General features: G+C 44.3%; 1 protein-coding gene across 1 annotated transcript in view; it reads left to right on the forward strand.

Moving 5' to 3' along the window:
• Window positions 1–827: 827 nt before the first annotated feature.
• INO80C (INO80 complex subunit C) overlaps window positions 828–17,769 on the forward strand; it is a 55,423-nt gene continuing 38,481 nt past the window's right edge. The window contains exon 1 of the mRNA XM_073630781.1: window positions 828–1,025. Coding sequence (XP_073486882.1) covers window positions 933–1,025 — 93 coding nt within the window. The 5' untranslated portion in view covers window positions 828–932. The remainder of the gene's footprint in view (window positions 1,026–17,769) is intronic.

The raw sequence follows: 17,769 nt of genomic DNA on the forward strand, positions 1-17,769 counted from the left end.
TGAGGTGTCGCCGTGATTGTTAGAGCGAGAGCAAAAATTCTAGCAAAAGACTTCTTATGTAACTCTAAACTGGTAACTTGTAGAAATTTTTAAACGTTGCCTATGGAGATTTTTAAGGGTCAAAGTTTGTCAGCATTCCACGAATGAATTTTGAAGCATGACATGTTGGGTATCAATTTACTCGGCGTAACATTATCTTTCACTGTATAAAAAAAGATTTGGCTAACATAACTGTTTTCTTATTTTTTAATTCAAAAAAGTGTATTCTTCCCCAAAAAATTGCGTTTATAAGATCACTGCGCAAATACAGTGTAACATAAAGTATTGCAACAACCGCCATTTTATTCTCTAGGGTGTTTGTATATTTGTATATATAATGTTTGGAGTTCTAAGTAATTTTCTAGCAAAAAAAAAAAAAAAATTATTTTAACTTGTAAACAAGTTTGAAAAATAGGCCTGATCCATAAGGTAATTTCTACAAAAAAAAAAAATCAGGTTTTAACATGTGTGAAAAGTACACAAAAAGCCCCAGAAGACAAAGGGTTACTTTATGGCAATTCTAGTATCATTAGCAAATTGGTTGGAAAAATAAATTGTTTAACCACTTTTTTTTTTTTTTTTTTTATTATTTATCCTACAAAGGTGGAAAAGTTTGCAGAGGAGTAAAAAGCAAAGAGAGAATTTGAGAAGCTCTAGCTTGTCTTCCCAGGCACGCTCATTCTAGCAAATCACTTTCCTCGCTGAGGCAATGCCTGCCTCTTCATAAACATGTACACAGCCGCAATAAGCCAATCGCCGATGGCCTCTGTAACGCGCACGAGAGCCGCGCTGAGAGGTGAGCTGTGATTGGCGGCTGTGAGTAGGCGGACTCATTGGCTTCCAGGAAGAGCATTGCTTGTGTTGTTGTGGCCGGTGAATGATATTGTACCGGAATGGGGGACGGCAAAGCTGTAGCAGCTGAAGGAGCGGCACCACAAACGGAGACAACTGGCAAACCTTTGCCGTTTAAACAAGCGCATTTCCTTGTAAGTGTCATTTGAAGTTGGTTTGTGGAGTTTGGTGCTGGGTTTCTGTACACAACTTTGTATAAGTGACGTGTATTGTGTGATATTCCTTTGTTCTGTATTATGGATATTATAGCAACACTCCACAGTATTACAGAATGTTGAGGTTATACATGGCAAAACTTTGTACTTCAAGTATATCATTGATGTTAACCACTTGACCTCCAGAAGATTCCACCCCCCCCCCCCATTACCGGGCCATTTCTTTGCAATACTGCACTGCGTTAATTTAGCCGCTTGCGGACCAAAACTGCGGCAGGTTGGCTCCGCTGCGCAAAATCACGTTATTGTACGTGATCTCGTGAGGCCTGCATAGCATGCCGCGCGCCCCTGCTGCGAGCTCCGTGAGTCCGACCACGAGTGCCACGGACTCTATGTCCGCGGGGATACCCGCGATCGTCTCACGGAGATGAACGGTGAAATGCTAATGTAAACAAGCATTTCCCAGTTCTGCCTAGTGACACTGTCACTGATCACAGCTCCCTGTAATCGGGAGCAGTGATCAGTGTTGTGTCACACACAGCCCCTCCCCCCACAGTTAGAATCACTCCCTAGGACACACTTAACCCCTGCAGCGCCCCCTCCTGGTTAACCTCTTCACTGCCAGTCACATTTACACAGTAATCAGTGCTTTTTTAATCGCACTGATCGCTGTATAAATGTGAATGGTCCCAAAATAGCGCCAAAAGTGTCCGACGTGTCCGCTATAATGTCGCAGTCACAATAAAAATTGCAGATCGCCTCCGTTACTAATAAAAAAAAAAAAAGAAAAATTAAAAAAATGCCATAAAACTATCCCCTATTTTGTAGACGCTATAACTTTTGTGCAAACCACACAAAAAAATGTAGAAGAATACGTATCGGCCTAAACTGAGGGAAAAAAATGTTTTTTTCTATATCATTTTGGGGGATATCTATTATAGCAAAAAGTAAAAAATAATGCGTTTTTTTTTTTTTTTTTTTTCAAAATTGTCACTTTTTTTTGTTTACAGCACAAAAAATAAAAACCGCAGAGGTGATCAAATACCACCAAAAGAAAGCTCTATTTGTGGGGAAAAAAGGACGTCAATCTTGTTTGGGAGCCACGTTGCACGCCTGCGCAATTGTCAGTTAAAACGACGCGGCGCCGAATAACAAAAACTGGTCTTTGGCCAGCCAAATGCTTCGGGGCTGAAGTGGTTAACTGACACTGTGCGACATTGTACCCAAACAAAATGTGTGGCCTTTTTTTTTCCACAAATAGAGCTTTCTTTTGGTGGCATTTGATCACCTCTGCGTTTTTTATTTTTTTGTGCTATAAGCAAAAAAATACCGACAATTTAAAAAAAACAAAAAAAAAAAACATTTTTTTTTTTTTTTACTTTCTGCTTCAAAACCTATCCTTTAAAAAAAAAATTAAGAAATCACATTTCTTCATAAATTTAGGCCAATATGTATTTTGCTACATATGTTTGGTAAAAAAATCCCAATAAGTGTATATTGATTGGTTTGCACAAAAGTTATAGCGTCTACAAAACGGAAAATTGTATCCTCACCTTTCTGTAATTTTCCTTTTCTGACGCATCTTCATGGCAGCACACACTGGGTTGTAACTCCGCCTCCACAACCTGACAGGATTGGACTAGCTATAAAAGTTGAAGAGAAATGACCCCCACCATTCTCTGTATATATCATCTTAAGAGCAGGGTGGGGACCTGTGTGCTGCCGTGAAGATGCGTCAGGAAAGGAAAATTATGGAAAGGTGAGTTTACAATTTTCCGTTTTCCTGACGCCTTCATGGCAGCACACACTGGGAAATAACTCGCCAGTCGGGAGGGTGCAAAAATGAAGGTTTTATTATTATTTTAAAGAGCTGTGGAATTGGCTTTAATAATGGATCTGCTGTTGTAAGTTGAGCAGAGTCAATTTTGTAGTGAGAAGCAAATGTATGTCTAGATGACCAGGTCGCTGCTTTACAGATTGTTTTTGGTGAAACCCTGCAGTATGCTGCTCATGAAGTTGCCACTGCCCTGGTTGAGTGTGCCCTGATGCCTTCTGGGATAATTAGTTGCTGAGTAGAGTGTGCCTTTTTGATGGTGCTAACCAGCCAGGATGCGATTGTTCGAGAAGTTGCTGGATGACCTCTCCTAGATCCATGTGGGATTATGAGAAGAGTATCCGACTTTCTGAAGGAAGCTGTAGTTTCCAGATATTTGGTAATGACAGTTTTGACATCTAATGCATGAGGCTCGCCTTGGTCATTTGTAAAGGATGGAAGGGTGATATCCTGATTATAATGAAAGGAGGATGATACTTTGGGAGTGAAATGCTCCGAGGGCCTCAATACCACTCTATCTGGATAGAGGGCAAGGTATGGTTCTGTTATCAGTAGTACTTTAAGTTCTGAAACTCTTTTCGCAGATGTAATGGCGATAAGGAAGGTTAACTTCAAAGTCAGGTTCCAAATTGAAATGGACTCAACCGGAAAAAAAGGAGGTTTTGATAATACGTCAAGTACTGTAGAGAGATCCCATGCCGGAAATGTGGGTTTTCTTGGAGGTCTGATTTTTAGGCAAGCTTTCATGAACTGGATCACCAGAGGGTGTAGAGCCCATCTAATGCCTGTTTTAGCTGATAGGGCAGAAATCTGGACTTTAAGGGTGCTTGAGCTCAATCCTTTATTGATTCCCAACTGAAGGAATTCCAGAACTTCGGTGGCTCTGGTGATACTGGGTTCCAATTTTTTTGTTGGGCCAGTGAACAAAACCTATTCCAGACTTGCGAGTATGTTTTGTTGGTGGTGCTTTTCCTTGCCTATAAAAGAGTTGAAATTACCTCCTGCGAGCATCCTTGCTCTAGCAGCCGAGTCCTTTCAATTTCCATGCTGTCAAGTGTAATTTCTCTGGTGCTGGGTGTAGGAATCGACCCTGGGATAGGAGGTCTGCTGTTTACGGAAGAGGCAGCGGTTGTTGCAGGCTGAGCTGTAGTAGGGTTGTGAACCAAGGTCTCCTCGGCCAAAGAGGAATCACTGCTATTACTGTGGCTGATGATCTCCGAAGCCTAGATAAGAACCACGCTATTAAGGGTACTGGTGAAAAAATGTAACCTAGCTCTAAATTCCACGGATGGGTCAGACAATCCATTCCCTCGGCTGACGGGAAAGCCGCTCTTGACAGAAATCTCCGACATTTGGTGTTCGCAGGGGTAGCTGCTAGGTCGATCTCCAGTATTCCCCAAGTTCTTGAAAGGAAGGAATAGGCCTGTTGGCTCAATGACCACCCATTGTTTGAGAGAAGTTCCCTGCTCAAATAGTCGGCCAGCATGTTCTGAGCTGCTGGGACATACACTGCTTTCAGGTCTATTAGATGTACTTGTGCCCAATCCATGATGGGGTGAACTTCCTCCATAAATGTGTAACTCCTCGTACCCCCTTGCCTCTAAATATATGCTACAGCGACTCTGTTGTCCATTTGGATTACAAAGTTCTTCCCTGCCAGGTATGGAGTGAAGGCCAGGAGCGCCTGAAAGGCTACTCTGAGTTCCAGTATATTTGATACTATACCGTGAGCTTGAAACCTCCACTGCCCTTGGGCTGCTAGATCTTGGTAATGAGCTCCCCATCCCTTCTGGCTCCACCTATGGCTGAGGAGGAACTATAGGTTTGTACCTCTTGAGGTTGCTGGACCGCGTCCACCACCACATCGATTGCTTCACATAGCTGTGTATGTAGATTGTCTGAAGCATTGATACTCCATTCCACTGCCTCAGAAAGGAATTCTGCAAGATTCTCGTGTGCCACTGAGACCACTGGATCATGGGCAGGGTTGCAAACATGGAACCGAGGACACACACACTCTGGCTGGTAGGCGTGTAGCTGAGATTAGCCTTTGAATTTTCTGGATCAGAGGCATGATCTTCTCCTGAGGGAGCTGTACTCTGTTCTGGATGTTGTCTAGTTCTGCCCCCAGAAATACCATCTTCTGTGTGGGCTGAAGTTTGCTTTTCTGCCAGTTCACTAGCCACCCGAAACCTTGCAGGGTTGAAAGTAAGATTTCTCGGTGTTGTATCAGGACCTGGCGACTTTCTGCTAGAAGAAGTATGTCGTCCAAATAATGGTGTACTCTTAGACCTCTCTCTCTGAGGTATGCGATGACAGGCAGAAGAATTTTTGGTGAAGGTCCTGGGGGCTGACGAGATGCCGAAGGGTAGGCACTGGAACTGGAAGTGATGCTGGTTGATTGAAAAAGGGAGACATTTTTGAAAGGAGGTATGTATTGGAACGGGAAGATAGGCATCCGATAAATCTACGGACAGCATCCAATCTCCTAGATTCACAGCTAATAGTATGGACTGTAGGCTTTCCATTTTGAAGGATTCTAATTTGATGTTTCTGTTTAGTTTCTTTTAAGTCCAGCACTGGCCGTAAATCCCCTGTTTTCTTTTTTACAAGAAAGAGGGGGGAGTAGAATCCTCTGCCTCTTTGGCACAGCGGAACTTCCAAAATGGCTTCCTTTTGTTTTAGTTCTGTTATGTATTTCAGAAGGATCGTTCTCTTGCCTGGAGAAGACGGGAGTTTTGTTTGGAAGAAAGTGGTTTCTGGGAATCTTGTTCAAGAATCTCCACTTGTGACCGAACTTGATTGTGGAAATGGTCCAAGGGTCCTTGATGTTTTCTGACCATATTCGTATGAATTTTTTTAGTCTGGCGCCCACCCTCGGAGGATGGGCGGCGTACCTTCAAAAGGACTTCTGCTGTTCGCCAGAAGGGGTGGCCTTGGTTTTCCGCATCCTCAGGAAGGATGATTGTGTGTTCCTCCAGTTTCTGTTAAACTCTTTTCCTGGTCTATAGGTTTTGGCTTCTCTGTACCTTTCGGGAAGGTTACCCTTGTAAGCAGGACCCCTTGATCTCTTGGGTCTCCTGTCAGAGGGAATGAGGCCCGATTTTCCCCCCGTCACCTTGGAAATGGCTGCATCCAATTTGGATTCGAAGAGATTCGAGCCATCATAGGGGATCTTGCACCAATTTGTTTTTGATGCTGCGTCGGCTACCCAGGCTTTTAGCCACAAAGCTCTCCTTACCATCACCGAGGCTAGCATTGCACCAATTTGTTTTTGATGCTGCGTCGGCTACCCAGGCTTTTAGCCACAAAGCTCTCCTTACCATCACCGAGGCTAGCATAGCCCGAGCCAAGCACCTGATAACGTCCACGGAGGCTTCTGCGATCAAATTGCTTGCTAATTTAAGTTCCTGTAGAGACGAAATTACTTTTTCTAAGTCTGCTCCTTGCTGGAGAGACTTCTCAATATTGACAGCCCAGCCCGAGATGGCTATACCAACTGCTGCTGTGGTGACTGCTGGTCTACAAGCGCCTCCTGCTGTGGAGTAGGCTTTTTTAAGTTCCAGATCAATTTTCCGATCTAGAACGTCACGGAAGGTGACGCGTCCTCGATGGGTAGGGTGACATGTCTTGCCAGACGCATCAGGCATCCACAATAGGAGCTTTAATTAAGGAGTTGACTTTAGGCTCTTTTAGAGGATACATTTTGGCTAGTCTGTTGTTTAGGCTAGGCCTCTTGTCGGATATTTCCCATTCGTCTTTGATTAAATCATTTAACTCAATGAAAGGGAAGGTCTCTGGGTCCCTCTTTAGGTTTGGAAAATATTTCCGAGTCTTCTGAGGTGCTTCCTCAGACTCCTCCCAACCTATAGCCTCCTTGACTGACTTTGCAAAGGGTTCGACCAGAGTGAAGTCAAACCCTGTTGGTACTTCTGGATCCTCGTCCTCTGAAGGGGATTCTGGATCCATCCCTACCTCGATTGCTGAGCGAGGAGGAGCCATGGAAGTACCTGGGTCTGACCTGGCCGGCAGGGGTGTTGTTGATTCCATTATGGATTCTTGCACAGATTCCTGAATAAGTTTGGTTACTTCTCAGACGTCTGATTCTTTCTTTCGTGGCCTCATTGAAGCACGTGCGACATGCTAATTTATCTGGCAAAGCGGTGGCGCCACATACCCAGCAGGTATTAGCTGCGGGACGGGTGTGTTGGCTTCGTCCGTGACGTGATGAAGGTGATCTTTCATGACGTGATCTGCTACGTTGAGAGTGACTGTGGCGTGAGTGCCTGTGACGAGATGAGGAGCGTGACCAGCTTCTGCGGGATCTCCTGCCTGAGGTATGGCTTGGTCTCTTTGCGTCTTGATCCAGACCTGGAAGGGCTGTCAGAAGGAGTCTTGTTAGAAGATATGCTCTCCTTTTTTTTTTTTTCTCTCTTCAATACTTACCACTGAATGCGGATAGCCCCTTACCTTATTGGCTGTGGGTGGTCTGCTTGGGCAGTGGCCTCCATGAGGGTAGGCAGGAAATAGAGGAAGTCTGGAAGGAGTTTTTAGAAGCAGAAATATATAATACATACATAAAATTATTTATATATTAATAATTTTTTTTTTTTTTTTTTAATTATAATATACCAGGAAGTCCCTGTAAAATTTAAATGAGAACCTTAAGAGTACCTTCCTGGCTTCAATGAAGAAATCCTGAGCAAGGATGTGCAGTCTGGAGTCATAAGAAGGAAACACACATTTTTCTCAGCCCAGAACCCTCTTTTAAATAGACTGCTGCCGTTCGCGGCAACATGACGCTTCGCGCATGCGTAGAAGCGTCGTGATGACTCCGGCGCCATCTTGGAAGCTGGAGAACTGCTGTGAATGGCCCTCCACAGCCTCCCGCACATGCGCACTGCGGGAAGAGACACACGGCGGCCATGAAAGACCTAGCAGTGCGCTGTGGGACTACAGGTCCCAAAGGAAGAAAAAGAAGAAAAAATACATAAAAAAAAAAAAAGTAGAAGGGGAAGAAAAATGACTGTAAGAGAAAGTGGAGACCACTGCAAGTATGAAGCTTCTTTAAAGCTTACTCTGTGCCAGATGTTTCGTGCTTATGCCCCTGAGACCACCAGAGTGGGGGTTTCCTCCATAAAAGCTCCTTTAGAGACTGTACAGGAGGGAATTCCAAACAGGAGAGGCTTGAACCTGCTGGGGTGATGCGGTAAGAGGCTTGCGATCTCCATCCGTCTTGTCAGGTGAGGATAAAAAAGAGAATGGTGGGGGTCATCTCTCTTCAACTTTTATAGCTAGTCCAATCTTGTCAGGTTGTGGAGGCGGAGTCACAACCCAGTGTGTGCTGCCATGAAGGCGTCAGGAAAATATGTAGTGTGTATATATACACTGGAACATTTTTTTTTTTTTTTTTTATTTATTTTTTACTAGTAGTTGTGGCAATCAGTGACTTTTAGCGTGACTGTGATCTTGCGGAGTGCATTTGGACACTAACGCTTTTGACACATTTTGGGAACCAGTGACACTAATACAGTAATCCAGTGCTAAAAACATGAACTGTCTGACTTTACTAATGACACTGATGGGGTTAAACATCTAGGGTGAGCAAAGGGTTAAATGTGTGCCTAGCCAGTGTTTTGGTGTACTATGTGTGGTGCTTTTACTAGGGAAGTGATGGATTTGATTCCCTGCTTTGCGGGTAAAGAAAATCCATTACTTCCCTGCTGACAGGACAACGCTCTGCTTTGTTTACATAGGCAGGACTCTGTCCCGTAAGAATTCCCAACGATCAGCGGGTGCCGGCAGTAATCCATTGTTTAATCACAGCACAGCCGGGTTGGCAGCAGCGGTGCATGCCCCCTACATGGAAGTGCCAGATCACGTACCTAGTACGTGATCTGGCACAGGAGAGCATCCTTGCCACCGTATATGTTTGTTATACGGCCAGCAAGCGGTTAAAGAGACATTTGGCTGACAAACCAAGAGAAGTAGACTTATTTTTAAAGTGACAGTCTTAAATAAAAGATGCTTGTGTTAGGGCGTGATCAAATAGGCGGTTGAGACACGGTTTTACCACACCATTCCCCCCCCCCCAAAGTTGAACTATAGGCAACAGTAAGAAGGAAAAATCTCAGCACTTAACGCAATTTTTCCTTGTTACTATTGTTTTAATGCTTTGTATATCTCAGGAATCTTCAAACTACGGCCCTCCAGCTGTTGCGGAACTACACATCCCATGAGGCATTGTAAAACTGACATTCACAGACATGACTAGGCATGATGGGAATTGTAGTTCCTGAACAACTGGAGGGCCATAATTTGAAGACCCCTGGTATATATGTTCTAATTGCAAGCAGCTGTGTACACCAATAAGAACTATAGGCAAAACCCTTTTTTTTTTTTTTTTATTATTATTATTATTTTGGATAGCGTAAGGGAGGGGTTATAACCCTTGTCTTTTTTTACCCCTTATCTACAGTTGTGCTCATAAGTTTACATACGCTTCACTTCTAGCCTCACTGGACTCACTGCCCCCCACACACACACACACACACACACACACACACACACACACACACACACACACACACGCAGAATCAGGCCCGACAACCTTGGGAAACAGATGATACTGAAAAAATGTAGTCGCGCTCATGCGCGCCTTTGGCGTAAGACTAAGTCTCAGAGAGATTTCAACCAATATAAATCTGCCTTCCAAAAATACAATTCGAGCCTCCTCTCTGCCAAGTAGACCTATTTTATCACTCTCATTAGCAACTTATCATCCTGTCCCCGTCAACTCTTCTCTACGTTCAACTCTCTACTTCGTCCTCCAACACCTCCACCCGCCAACTCACTCACTGCCCAGGAGATCGCCAATCACTTACAGAAGATTGATACAATTTGCGAGGAGATCTCTACTGTTCCAATACCCTCCACGCTTTACACTTCATGCCCACAGGCACAATCATTATCATCTTTCAACCCCACCACTATAGACGAGGTTGCTAAACTACTTGGTAATGTTCACCTTACCACCTGCCCTCTGGATCCTGTTCCCTCACAAATGCTACGTTTACCCTCTGGCTCTATGCTACACTCTCTAACCCACATTTTCAATCTCTCCCTCTCTTCTGGCATCTTCCCCAACTCTCTAAAACATGCACTTGTCAGACCCATACTTAAAAAGCCCGCACTGGACCCATCCAATCTTAACAACCTATGCCCCATCTCCTTGCTCCCCTTTTTATCCAAACTCCTTGAACGTCTGGTATACAACCGGCTAAGTGTCCCCCACTCTGATAATAGCCTTCTTGATCCCCTTCAGTCTGGATTTTGTCCTCAACAATCCACAGAAACTGCTCTCCTAAAACTAACAAACGATCTACTAATGGCCAAAAGCAATCAACACTATTCTGTACTCCTACTCCTGGACCTCTCTGCTGCCTTTGATACGGTTGACCACCCCCTCCTCCTAAAAAAAACACCACGCCTTTGGTCTCCGTGACTGTACTCTTCGCTGGTTCTCTTCCTACTTATCCAACTGCACCTTTAGCGTTTCTTACAGCTCTACTTCCTCCTCTCCTTCCTTTCTCAGTTGGGGTCCCCCAAGGTTCTGTTCTTGGACCTCTCCTATTTTCAGCCTACACCTCCGCCCTGGGTCAGCTGATAGCCTCCCATGGCTTTCAGTACCACCTCTACGCTGACGATACCCAAATCTATTTCACTACCCCTCAGCTCACTCCCTGTGTCTCCTCGCGTATCATTCATTTACTATCAGATATATCAGTCTGGATGTCACACCACTTCCTCAAACTCGATCTATCCAAAACCGAACCTATCATTTTTCCTCCCCCTTATGCCCCTTCCCGTGATCTCTCTGTCAAAATCGATGGCACAACTGTAAGCCCATCCCCACATGCCAAGGTTCTAGGTGTAGTACTGGACTCTGAACTCTCCGTTAGGCAACACGTCCAATCACTGTCCAAATCCTGCCGCCTCAACCTCCGCAACATCTCCAAAATATGCCCCTTTCTAACCAATGACACAACAAAGCTCTTAATTCACTCGCTGGTCATCTCTTGCCTAGACTACTACAACTCCCTTCTCATTGGCTTACCGCTACATAGTCTATCACCTCTTCAATCCATCATGAATGCTGCTACCAGACTCATCCACCTTACCAATCGCTCTGTGTCTGCTGCTACTCAATGTCAGTCCCTCCACTGGCTTCCGCTCGGCCAAAGTATTCAATTCAAAATACTAACAGCTGCGTACAAAGCCATCCACAATTTAGCCCCCAGCTACATCACTAGCCTAGTCTCAAAAATACCAACCTACTTGTTCTCTTTGTTCCTCTCAAGACCTCCTGCTCTCTAGCTCCCTCGTCACCTCCTCCCATGCTCCCCTCCAGAACTTTTCGAAAGTCTCTCCAATCCTATGAAATGCCCTACCCCAATCTGTCCGCTTATCTCCTACTTTATTAGCTTTTAGCTTCCCTGAAAACCCTTCTCTTCAGAGAAGCCTACCCTACCCACACCTAACAACTGTATTTTCATTTTCTCAGTCAGCTCATCCCCCACAGTTATTACCTTTTGTTTCCACTTGACCCTCCCTTCTAGATTGTAAGCTCTAATGAGCAGGGCCCTCTGATCCCTCCTGTATTGATTTGTATTGTAAGTGTACTGTCTGCCCTCATGTTGTAAAGCGCTGCGCAAACTTTTGGCGCTATATAAATCCTGTATAATAATAATAATTCCCTGGCAGAATTTATGATTTCTTGGCCATTTTTCAGAGAATATGAATAATAACGCAAAAACTTTTCTTTCACTAATGGTTAGTGTTTGTCTGAAGCCATTTATTATTATTCAACTGTGTTTACTCATTTTACATCATAATGGCAATAGAAACTACCTAAATGACCCTGATCAAAAGTTTACATACCCCAGTTATTAATACCGTGTATTGCCCCCTTTAACATCAATGACAGTCGAAGTCTTTTGTGGTATTTGTGGATGAGGCTCTTTATCTTCTCAGATGGTAAAGCTGCCCATTCCTCTTGGCAAAAAGCCTCCAGTTCCTGGAAATTCTTGGGCTGTCTTCCATGAACTGCATGTTTGTGATCTCCCCAGAGTGGCTCAATGATATTGAGGTCAGGAGACTGAGATGGCCACTCCAGAACCTTCACTTTATTCTGCTGTAGCCAATGACAGGTCGACTTAGCCTTGTGTTTTGGATCATTGTCTTGTTGGAATGTCCAATTATGTCCCATGCGCAGCTTCCTGGCTGATGAATGCAAATGTTCCTCCAGTATTTTTGATAACATACTGTAGTCATCTTGCCAACAATTTTGACCAAATTTCCTGTGCCTTTGTAGCTCACACATCCCCAAAACATCAGCGATCCACCTCCGTGTTTCACAGTAGGAATGGTGTACCTTTCATCATAGACCTTGTCGACTCCTCTCCAAATGAAGCGTTTATGGTTGTGGCCAAAAAGCTAAATTTTGGTCTCATTACTCCAAATGACTTTGTGCCAGAAGGTTTGAGGCTTGTCTCTGTGCTGTTTGGCGTATTGTAAGCGGGCTACTTTGTGACATTTGCATAGTAATGGCTTTCTTCTGGCGACTCAACCATGCAGCCCATCTTTCTTCAAGTGCCTCCTTATTGTGCATCTTGAAACAGTCACACCACATGTTTTCAGAGAGATCTGTATTTCACTTGAAGTTATTTGTGGGTTTTTCTTTGCATCCCGAAAAATGTTCCTGGCAGTTGTGGCTGAAATCATAGTTGGTCTACCTGACCGTGGTTTGGTTTCAACAGAACCCCTCATTTTCTACTTCTTGATTAGAGTTTGAACACTGCTGATTGGATATCCAATGTATTTGTTTTATACAGTTCAACTACCTTTTCCCGCAGATCCTTTGACAATTCTCTTGCTTTCCCCATGACTCAGAATCCAGAAACGTCAGTTCAGCACTGGATGAAAGATGCAGGGGTCTGTCAGGAGTCCAAAAACTCATTGACCTTTTATACACACACACACTAATTACAAGCAAACAGATAACAGGTGAGGATGGTTACCTTTTAATAGCTATTCAAACCCCTTTGTGTCAACTTGTGTGCATGTTATCAGGCCAAAATCACCAGGGTGTGTAAACTTTTGATCAGAGTCATTTGGGTAGTTTCTGTTGCCATTATGATATAAAAAGCGTAAACACAGTTGATTGATAATAAATGGCTTCAGCCAAACACTAACCATAAGTGAAAGAATTGTTTTTGTGTTATCATTCATATTCTCTGAAAAATGGCCAAGAAATCATAAATTCTGCCAGGGTATGTAAACTTATGAGCACAACTGTGTGTACCATTGCAGAGAATTACCTTCCTGTCCCATAGCTAAAACAGGAAGTGAGTGGAAATCCCTGCAAATTAAGGGAATCTCTTGGGCTGCACAGATAAGAAAAAGAGGGAAATGCGTGGCTTAGAAGGGAAATTAAAATGTAGCATGCTCTATAGAGGACACTGGTTAATCTACACAATCTCAACCTGCAGTGGTGACACAGAGGGTGGAAGGGCCTGCTGAAGACAAGATCAACCTGGTATATTGCCCTCTATACAAAACTAATGCTTTAGTGGTTTTGTGGGTATGCACACTCTGTTATATAGCATGTAATGAAAGTTTTTTTTATAGTCTGGGTTTAATGTTACTTTAAAGTGGAGTTCCAGGCATTTTTTGTTTATTAAAAGTCTGCAGCTACAAAAAGTTTAGCTGCTGACTTTTAATAAACAGACACTTACCTGTTTCACGGTCCAGTGATGCAGCCGCACTGAGCCTCGCTCCTCTCCCCCTCCTCTCCCCCTCCTCTCCCCCCTCCTATCCCCCTCCTCTCCTCCTCCTCCTCTCCTCGGCTCCTCCACTGAAACTGTGGGCACCCAGCCGTGACAGCTTGTGGCTTCACGGCAGGGCGCGCGCTGCGCTCTCCCAGTGGACAGGCAGTCTTCTGGAACCTGTCACATGTCCCAGAAGATTGCCGAGAGGGAGGGGCCGCCTAGGAGGAGAGGAGTCGCCTAGGTAGAAGCAGGAAGTGGTACAGGAAGTCCCACTCAAAGCTAAGCACCCACCCCCCTCCCCACCCCTAAAAAAATTACATGCCAAATGTGGCATGTAAGGGGGCGAGGAGTGCTTAAAGCTGAAGTTCCACTTTTGGGTGGAACTCCGCTTTAAGGTGAAGTCTGAGTTGGCGTGCACAGGGATGTCAGTACTCGGAGTGAGGCATTTCCTGCTGGGAAACTGCCACGAATATGACAGCTTCCCTAGTTGCCATGAAGTTGGTGGCCTCTAACATCCTACCAACCAATGACACATCCCATTTGCTACCCAAGAGATTCCCCAATAGACAGTTGACAGAAAACAAAGTGGTAGGGATGGATAATTTGATTACCCAAATGTGGCAATGATGTCAGCCAGCATTCCCGCCCATTTGTTTACTTTTTAGCTGTGAGCTGTAAAGGTAAATGGGGCTGGGTATGAGTCATCAGTTTGCTATGACATTCTTGGCTGCAGAGCTGACAGTGTCCTAGCTAGCAAGGGACTAAGCATACACTAACGAAAAATGTTTGTGCTATGGGCGCTCCAGCCTCAGTGCCGCGTCACCCCCTCCATGTGACAGATTCATGTACTTCTAACCAACATTTGTGAAAACAGAAGGCATGGGTCATAAGGCATTGGGATAGGAAATGGCGTGTGAGTACAGTGGCAGTAAACCTGTTTTAGGGAAAAATATACAAACATAAGCCTCTCTGGAGTGATGTACTGAATAGTGCCAATATGCAGACATCTCAGTGACCATGTACCATTAACTCAGTGGCAGCTCAATGTCATATACTGACACATACACCTCCAAACCTTCTTCTCCCCTGCAACAGCTGTCACTTTTTAAATCTGCAGGGCTCCACCTGAGCAGCAGATAGACTTGTAGTTTCCATTAGAATACAATTACGGTAATTACCGCGCTTGTAGTCCATTGACACTTCTTTCAGCTCTCCAACTGAAGACCCGCGCCTCATTCCCAAGAACCCATGTGTCGTTCCCCCCCCCCCCCAATACCCCGGAAACAAGAGTCTGTAGGAGCCTGGCATTGCACCTGCGATCCACTGATCACGGGTGCAATACTTTGCAGGCTCCTGTGACTCTGTCACAGCCAAACTTTCCCATAAGGATAGTATTGTCGGGGTTATGAGCAGAGTTATTACCCATACACACGATCCAAAAATTGGAAAAAAATACCGCTTTTGATGCGATCGTACGATAATCGGATCTTTATTACAGAGCTTTTGAGAGCCGATCACGACAGTTCATCCGATATTATTTTCGTAACTTTAGTAAAGTCTTCAGGTTCGATATACAACTAGCATGCAAAAAAAAAAGGACGATCTGTCATCCGATTTTCGGATTGTGTGTTTGGGGCATTAGCCTTCTGCTCTACATAGGGTTTTGTGTTTTTGTTTTTTCTACATGTCCTTAGTCACCGGAGTGGAAAAGTCCTAAACATGATTCATTGTTTTTCCCCAACCATCTTTAATCACTTCAGCCCCGGAAGATTTTCCCTCTTAATGACCAGGCCATTTTTGCTATACGGCACTGCATCGCTTTAACTGATAATTGCACAGTCACGCAACGCTGTAACCAAACAACATTGACATCCTTTTTTTCCTCCACAAATAGAGCTTTCTTTTGGTGGTATTTGATCACCTCTGTGGTTTTTATTTTTTGCGCTATAAACTAAAAAAGAGCGAAATTTTGAAAAAAAACTATTTTTTTTTTTTTTTACTTTTTGTTATAATATCCAAAATAAATTTCTTCATTGGTTTAGGCCAATATGTATTCTGCATATTTTTGGGGAAAAAAATTGCAATAAGCCTATATTGATTGGTTTGCGCAAAAGATATAGCGTCTACAAAATAGGGGATAGATTTATGGCATTTTTATTTATTTTTTCATTTTATTTTTTGTTTTTTTACTAGTAATGGTGGCAAAATGCGATTTTTAGCAGGACTGCGACATTGTGGTGGACAGATCGGACACTTTTGACACTTTTTTGGGACCATTGACATTTATACAGCGATCAGTGCTATAAAAAGTGTCACTAGCAGGGAAGGGGTTAACACTAGGGGGCGATCAAGGGGTTAAATGTGTTCCCTCATGTGTGTTTCTAACTGTGGGGGGATGGGACTGACTGGAGGAGATAGATCGCTGTCCCTAATTACTAGGAACAGCAGATCTGTCTCTCCCACCCTGTCATAATGGGAATTTGTGTGTTTACATACACAGATCCCAGTTCTGGCTCTCATGCCCAGGATTGCGGGTGGCTGGCAGACATCGTGGCCGCCGGCCACGTGCATCGGGTCCCCCGCGCACCTGCTATGGCTCTTAAAGAAGCCGACCTGCTGCCATATAATTACTGCAGCTGGTCAGCAAGTGGTTGTAAAGGCTGAAGGTTTTTTTTACCATCATGCATACTGTAAGGACCGCTCAGTTCACGGGTCTGATCTAAACACAGAGCGCTGTCCTTCACCGCTCTGTGCTGTGCCCTTCCAACGCTCGCTAGAACATCAGGCTGCGGAGGGGGTGTCAGCAGCTGGCTCGGGCTCTCAGTGCCCCACTGAGCCAGCTGCCGGTCCAGGCATCTGAGTGGATCCCGGCTCTTGTGATGTCAGCTGACAGCGGGCTTTAGCCCACTGTTGGCTGAATCTGGGTCACAGGAGTGCAGAACGCAGTACACTAAGACCCCATACACACTATTAGATTTTCTGAAGATTTTTGTCTTCAGATTTACCAAAACCATGTAGTGCAAGGGCCTGCCTGATTGCATACAAATTGAAACTCTTACCCCCGGTTCACACAGGGGTGACTTGTCAGGCGACTTAGCCGCCTGACAAGTCGCGTCCCGTTCTGTACTACGGAACCGTTCTAATAGGAGCGACGCAAGTCGCTCCGACTTAGAAAAAGGTTCCTGTAGTATTTTGGGGGCGACTTTAGGCGACTTGCATTGACTTCTATACAGAAGTCGTTTTGCAAGTCGCCGCTGAAGTCGTGTGCAGGTCGCCTCGGTGAGTCGACCTGCAAGTCGTGCCTCCCCTGTGTGAACCGGCACTAAAGGTTTGACCTCATATTATATGGTTTTGGTAAATGTGAAGACAAAAATCTGCAGAAAATCTAATAGTGTGTATGGGGTATTAGTAAAACAGATTCTCACCTATGAATGAGAACTGCAGCTTGGGGGTGTAGGGAAGCGCAGTGATTGTTTATTGTTATGGGGTATTAGGCTGGCCATACCAAGCCTTCAATTTCACCTCATGTTGCTACAGAAAATAATTTTCGTGGCTGGGAATCTTCTTTTCTTTCTGGGAATTTTCTTTTCTTGCACATGTGCATTTCTTTTTCGAATACATTTCTCACACGATTCTCCCATCATTGATTAAAAAATAATTTGCTTTTCAAAAAATTTCCAACATGTCCGATTACTCAAATTTGATTGCCGCACAAAAATCGGCTGTTGCTGCAGCCCACTAATGGTGCGAAATACGAATGAAAATTCTTAGATAAGATTTTCGAAAGAAAATTCTTTCGAAACTCGACCCATGTATGGCCTGCCTTAGAGCTGTGGCCAGAGGCAGGATTCTAAATCCCACCTGCCAGAGGCAAGTCTGGAGTTGGATTAGAAGTCTTTTTAAGGTCCAAGAAGAACAGCTTTTTTTCTTCTTGAATTTCTTCATAAGCAGAACGGGTTTTGTATATTTCTTCTTAAAGGGCCAGTTCGCACCAGAAAGCGATGAGGGAAACTGCACTGCAATCTGCAGCAGGTGTCATTCTTAAAGTGGAGTTCCACCC

This window comes from Aquarana catesbeiana, linkage group LG05 (assembly GCF_042186555.1).
Source record: "Aquarana catesbeiana isolate 2022-GZ linkage group LG05, ASM4218655v1, whole genome shotgun sequence".
NCBI lineage: Eukaryota > Metazoa > Chordata > Amphibia > Anura > Ranidae > Aquarana > Aquarana catesbeiana.